Source organism: Camelus ferus, chromosome X (assembly GCF_009834535.1).
Source record: "Camelus ferus isolate YT-003-E chromosome X, BCGSAC_Cfer_1.0, whole genome shotgun sequence".
NCBI lineage: Eukaryota > Metazoa > Chordata > Mammalia > Artiodactyla > Camelidae > Camelus > Camelus ferus.
This window is the reverse complement of record NC_045732.1, coordinates 71750483-71757496: the sequence shown is the minus strand read 5'-3', so window position 1 is coordinate 71757496 and position 7014 is coordinate 71750483. Positions and strand designations below refer to the sequence as shown.

The 7014-nt window shown below is 42.7% G+C and overlaps 1 protein-coding gene across 1 annotated transcript; it reads right to left on the bottom strand.

Annotated features, from left to right (window-relative positions):
* Positions 1-4762: 4762 nt before the first annotated feature.
* On the bottom strand, positions 4763-5191 carry LOC116661880 (histone H2B type F-M-like). Its single transcript, XM_032474698.1, has one exon. The coding sequence runs from the start codon at positions 5189-5191 to the stop codon at positions 4763-4765; it is 429 nt and encodes a 142-aa protein (XP_032330589.1).
* Between the last annotated feature and the right edge of the window lie 1823 nt (positions 5192-7014).

Sequence of the window (7014 nt, the reverse complement as noted above, 5' to 3'; positions counted from 1 at the left end):
CACCTTGATGTGGACTTCCAGCCTCCGCATGCAGGAGACATTAGTTTCGTGTTGTTCGAGAAAGCCAAGCTCTGGCATTTGCACATCAGCAAAGTGTATATTTTGTAGGCAGCAAAGAGAACAGTCTTAAGTGATCCCCATTAGAATCATACAGTCAATCAAGCAAAGAAACAAAGAGCAGCCTAATAATCGTACCTGATACCCGCTCAAGGCTGAGCATCCCAGCAAGGCACTTGCTTGTTCAGCCCAGGAAACCGGCTTGCACATCGGACCAATGGCTGTGGCTCTCCGGTGCCGGTCTCTCATTGGCTGACTCCGAGCCGAGTGGTGTTTGAGCTTCTCTGATTGGACCTCGAATCATCCGAGCCTCATAAGACGAAGGTTTGCGGTTTCAATAGCAGAACAGTAAAGCCTGGAAAAGAGTTGCAAGAGGTGTCCTGAACAAGTCTGCGTAGTACCTTTAGTTAGAAAATTAAGTTTCTTCCGGGTAGATTCGAGTCTGTAACAGAATTTTCTCCTTGAACTTTTTGATTTAGTTATTCGTTTGCTGTGTTCGGATCCAAGGCATAAGCGAATTCCATAATGTGGGTAGTGGAGAAAAGAGTTCGAACGGCATATATCGGTCCTATCAATACTGTGTCCCATGCGTTGATCTTTATAATTTGTTGATTAAGCTGCGATTCCTTTCACTCAAGTTCACCTTTGCATAAACAACAGCGTTAGATCGCGATTGTGCTCTGGGTGCCATGCTTTCCGATTCACCCACTGAAGGGAATAATCACGATCCCACGTTCCCCGTCCCCATCTTCACACGCATACCCAAAATTCCATTTTTCTTTTACTTTCTCGATTTTATAGGTGCCACTCACCCTTGCGCCTTCAGTCTTCACTCTGCAGACCCATTATGCAGCATTTGTGCCGTGTTTCACTAACGCTCTTATTTCATGTCTGAATTTACAAACATACCCCCCTCAAAGCAAGATAACAGTAGCCTGATGTGTTAGATTTCTTAGAGTTACTTCTTACGTGATAAGATAGCTTAGGTAGCAGCATGCAAAAATGACTGGTGGTACATCTTAGCGTCATATTAAAAAAAAAAAAAAAAACTTGGATTTTGAAGCCGCAACCATTAGCACGGTAGAAATTTAGTGATTTTTCTGCAGTTAGCTGCTTTCTAACTAATCCACACGTATTTCTCAGAAAATGCATTTGGCTCTGCAAGGTGTTTTGACTTCAGAAATTTAGAGTTGCTACACAAAAATGTAAGCTCTTATTTTTCAGTTAATTTTAAAGACAACTTGTGCAGTGAGCTTTTTTTTTTTTTTTTTACCAATTCCTTTTATATGAATTTTTAAGTTTTCAGATTACAATAAGTTGTGAACCACATGAGGGGGCTTATTTGCCTTAATCCCGCTTCTCTTGACCTCAACAAGAGCTCTGGATGTAACATTGGCCCCCTTGAAGCTTGCAACCGTTTGTGAAATCTCCCTAGTGTCCTGTCCTGCACCCTATTTTATGCTTGAGCTCTGTCCAAGGTCGAATACTTTGTGTTTGGTCTCTCTGAGAAATGGGCCCAAGAAACGTATTGAATTTCCTAGTTCAAATAGCTATGTCTCCTTATCTGGTTGAGAGAGAGAGAGAGACATCGATTACAAGTTTGTACATCCTAGTCAAAAAGGTTATAACTGCATCTTATTTTTTTTTTTACATTTTTTATTGAGTGATAGACATTTTACAATGTTGTGTCAAATTCTAGTGTAGAGCACAATTTTTCAGTTATACACGAACATACATATATATATATATATATTCATTGTCACATTTTATTTCTTCGCTGTGAGTTACCACAAGATCTTGTATATATTTCCCTGAAGTATACAGTATACTTTTTTAATCGATTCTGCATTTTAAAATCTCAGTCTGTCCCTTCCCACCCCCCGCCCCTTTGGCAACCACAAGATTGTATTTTATGCCTAAGAGTCTCTTTCTGTTTTGTATTAATGTTTGTTTTCCTTTTTAGATTCCTCATATGAGCGATCTCATATGGTACTTTTCTTCCTCTTTCTGTCTTACTTCACCTAACTACATCTTATTTTAAAGCCCAAATGAAACACTTAACCGTCATGATTAAATACTGGGCTTTTGGGCAAACCGTGATACATTTCAAAGGACTGAAATCCCACAGTGTGTTCTCTCTCCATAGATTCTGGAAGCTAGAAATCTGTTTAAGAAGAAAAGTAATAGAAAACCGGCAACTTCTTTGAAATTCAGCAATACATTTATAGAAAAATGATACCAATGAAAATGGAAAAGTAATCTTCATGGGCCATGAAGAAAAAACGATGGAAAAGAAAATATATGCATCCAAACATGAATATGAACATTCAAACCACTGGAGGGCAAAGTGGACATCTCACTTCTGATATTGCTCCTAATCCTTCTCGAAATTGATTCCAACGCTGAACAGAGGATCTGCCTGGATTCACGTCCTTAAATCCCCTGGGTTCAGTCTAAGTAAGGAATCAAAAAGAACAGGCAAATTGTCACAGACCCCTCCCCCTTAATCTCTAGGCTGATTTTTATAGAAAGGCAATGATGTGTTCAGTTCTGCTCACTGGACCACACTTTGAGCCAATGACTGGCTCACAGGCTGCCAGTCCCCCATTGTCTGGAACAGCAGAGCCAGGAGCTTGAGCTGCTCTCACTGGACACTCTTCAATGGATCTAAAATCGCCGGTCATGAAAAATGCGTGTTTTAAAATATCAAAAGATTGTCTGCCTGAGAAGAATTGACTGGCTACCTCTGAAAGGACTTGAAAAGTAATTTCAAACACCACGGACTTAGAAAAGTGAAATGTGTCTGAAAACTTGTGTTTTGCAATTTCTGTACTAAACACCAGTCCCCATTTGTATAGTTCAATGTATGCTTAAACTGGGATACTTTGAAAAATATAACAGGGGTAGTTGATGGCTGTGTCTGCTCCCTCGCTTCATCTATCTATTGCATATCACACACAAGATACTTCTGAAATTGTCCATAGTGCACTCGCGGGAGAAGGAGAAGAAAATGGGAAATGAAAGTGATACAAAGCTAATTTCAACCTTACAGAACGCTATAAATGCTGACCTAGAGAAAGCACTAAACGTGGGTTCAAGAAAAAGTTGGATTTCTGTAGTTTCTCTAGGTTTTAGCTCATGATTTGACTGAGAGTTACGTTCATCACAGCTTCGTACATCCAAATCAACGGGTACTGAAAAGTTTTTTTTTTTAAACATATTTATTGAAGTATAGTTGTGCCAATATTATATATTTGTTTTGGATTTACAACATAGTGATTTAACAGTTTTATAGAAGACACTCTGTTTAAAATTTCTACAAAATAATGAAAATAGTTCCCTGTGCTGTTCAGCTTTTCCTTGTTGTGCAATTACAAGGTGCAAAATGAGCCCTTTAAAATATGATGACACCCTGAGTTCTAATGAAAACCCACAGTAAGTTTCAAAGGATTGAAATCCCACAGTGGGTGCTCCCTCCACCAATGTACGAAGCTAGAAATTAAATTAAAAGGAAAGGAATTGGAAAATCACTGAGTACTTTGAAATTCAGCAACATACCTACAGAGAAACGAAAGAAAAAGAAGACAATGCACCAGGAAGAAAACATAATGCATATTAAATTAAATTAATATCATCATAAGCATTAACACTGAAATCATCTGAGGTCGAGGAAGGAGGCATCTTAGTTCGCTTAATTGGCCGACATCCCCCTCTTATTTTGATGCCAGGAGATAGAGACATGTCTCACTACCAGATCGGGAGGCCTAGACTTAAATCCCCATGGTTAAATGCAAGTCGTTGAAGGAAAACCTTCAGGGACACTATCACACCTGCTTCTCCCTCAATCTGCAGGCCGAGTATCACAGGGAGCCTCTTATAATTTCGGTCCTGGTCACCCCACCACACTTTGGGCCAATTGCTGTGCCCCCAAGGGGTGCGAGTCCCTCACTGGCTGCTGCTAGTGGAGACTGTGGTTGCAGCTGGTCTCATCGGACGCTCCCAGCATCTGTGCAAAATTGCACTTCAGTGAAGACTCTGGCTTCAAAAGTGAAAAGTTATGGGTGCAAAAAAATAGCATCAGATCATTATAAATTAGGTAGAAGAGAAATTTCCATAGGTATGGCGCTTGAGTCACCCAGTGAGTCTAGAAAATTTGCTTTATCTCTTTTACGCTGTGTTTGGGTCCTATTATTTCATGTATTGAATGGCATTGAGATTTGAAGTATGTTGAAGGAGTGTGAATGGGCAAGTTTGATTTTTATATCTGCTACCGAACTTTCTCTGTCCCTATTTCACACATTAAAAATCCTGGATGATACTGCTACATCCACGGGGAAGAATGACAACCTAAAAAGGCAAATTAAATTGTTAGGGAGATAACTTTGGCAGTAAAGATCCCTAAAAAGGCTGACCTAGAGATATAACTAATAGAAATGACCATTTAGGAAGGGAGGACGTGCAGTATGATTAAGAAAAATGCACGGGTTTCCATGGAACCCATGGCTCTACAGACGTACACTCAAGTGGAGTTGATAAGGTTCATAATGTTTCCCTCAGGGAAGAAACGCTTTAAGGATGAATAGAGTGGCACAGGTCGACAAACCAGAGTGGCTCGGACTTTTCAGTGCTACAGGTCTTTTCCCGCCAAGTGAGTGGCTCTGAAAAGAGCCTTTGGCTTGCGATGCTCAGGTGGTCCTGAGGCAGCTCATTCGCACAAGATGTACTTGATGAGAGCGTTAGTGCCCTTGGACACGGCAAACTTGCCGATCTTCCCAGGCAGCAGCAGGCACACCGAGGTCTGGATGTCTTCGTAGGTGATGGTGACGCGCTTTTTGGAGCGGGCCAGGCGCGCGGCCTCGCTGGCGATGCGCTCGAAGATGTCCTTAACGATCGAATCCATGACGCTCACGGCCTCCTGCGAGAGGCTCAGGCCTGTGTGCACCCGCTTCAGCACCCTGCGGAAGTAAGTGGCGAAACTGGCGAAGTCGTCTGCTGGGCGGCGGCGGCGGCGTTGGCGGCGCACGGGTGTCTTCTGCTTCGGCGTCTTCTGCTCTGGGCTCTTGCACTCGGCTTCTTTGGGCTCCCCGGTGTCCACGATCTCCTCCGAAGTGTGGGCGGACCGCGGCTCAGCCATGTCGGAGTGTCTCGCCTCCCCCACAGCTCAGAAGGAAGGGCAACGGCAGCTGCGAGGACCGGTTTATCAAGCCTGCCTTGCCTGACGTCACGGCCAATCTGCAGATCTGATTGGATAGGATGCGGGGCAGGGAGCCGTGTCGCTAAGGCAGGCCATGTCACGTGTCCTTGGTTGCCCCGCGGCTTGGCCGCACATCAACCAATCCGAGTGGCAATCTGGTGACCTTTAAACTTTCCGTGACCCCCACCAGGTGACCTGTAAACTTTCCACGACCTCCACCAGAAAAGCTTTGCAACACGCAAGTTCATGTCGAAAAATGACATCCGTTCCCCTCAGCTGCTTTATGCCTGCCAGTTATCCGCGAGAACTTTACAGAGAGGTCAAACCCACGTCTCCTACGCGGACGGAAAATCACTTTGATCTCCCTGAGAGGGTCTGACCTCCGCAACCCAAGTGCGTGACGCCTCAGAATGACTGGCCCCCTGGGGGCCATTTGACTTGCACCCAGAACCTGCTCTCTCGGCGGCTGAGTGCGCGGCGGTGGCTTGAGGAGGAGCTGTCCGACTCGGTGAGCGGAGGGCGCCTCAAACTCGTAGACACGACTGACCAGCTCTTACCTGCAATTCTTATCAAAACCTTCAGTGAATCAGAAGAACGAGAACGGCAAAACCGCATTCTCCACAGACGGAACCCTACAAAAGTGGGATACCTGTACAGAAATATTAAAAATATTTAGTATTTGCCAAATTTTTAATCGTTTTGTAAACATTCCCTACGTTCCCCCCAAATACCACACGTAGTTGATTTGCTGAAAAAACTATGAGCTCTCAGTTGAAAGGAGCTATTTTTGTAATTCCTTAGAAACCTTTAGAGTGAGAGGAAAATAGTCAATTAAAGGGAACTTTTTAAAAAATTAAAAATATATTCCTTTCAAAAATCAGTAAGAATTCAAGCAAAACACATCTTTAACGTCTTTATAGAGAAATAAATTACAGATATTGAACCAAAGAGGACTTAGGAATAACTGAAGAACTAGAAGTCTTCAATGAGCTATGATCCTAATGCTCATGCTCCCAAGTGTCCTGTGGGACCTTCAAGAAATGAACGGTTAATTCTACCTCTAATAAGGTAGCTCCCGTCATGAAAGGAAAGATTCTGTTTTTTATTACTAGAAACTATTATATGAAGACAAAACCATGGAAGAAAGTTTGCAACAGGGAATTATTTGGACTGTGATGACGATGATAATGTGAACCCTAACGTTTTCGGAGGACGCCCTTGTGGTTACAAATTCTTAAGCAGATATTTTCCCTCACCCAAAATCAAGGACATGGAGTAGAATTCTTTGGGGATGGGGGGGGGGGGCATCTGCCTTTTCCATTAAGAAATGTCCTGTTTTTCATTAACGGTGCAGTCATTCTAGTAACTACATTTATTAAAGGTCTCAGTGGACTACTAATTTCTGTCACTTTTCACGCATAGCTGAGCGTTTTAATTAATATATATGAATACTTTTGTCAAGTTATTTTTCATGTTTTAAATGGAAAATGTTCTCATTTTCTTTTCCATTTATTGAGCAAATTAGAAGGGCAAGTGACCCTTTAAACTACTCTGCAACCTAAGAGACAACTGACCCTCATACTGGTGCCCTGGAGGTACCCCTCCATGGGTGTGTCCAGCAGGACAGGCAGACTTTTTACTTGTCGGCTCAGAACTCTCAAGCAGCAAGGCAGAAGTTATGTGTCCTCTTAAGGATTAGTTCTGTAATGGACATAACGTCACTTCTCCCATACTCCATTGATCAAAGACATTACAGGTCTACC

Bases quoted from the DNA above. Each gene is read 5' to 3' on its own strand.
- LOC116661880 (XM_032474698.1), bottom strand. From the start codon at position 5,191: ATGGCTGAGCCGCGGTCCGCCCACACTTCGGAGGAGATCGTGGACACC.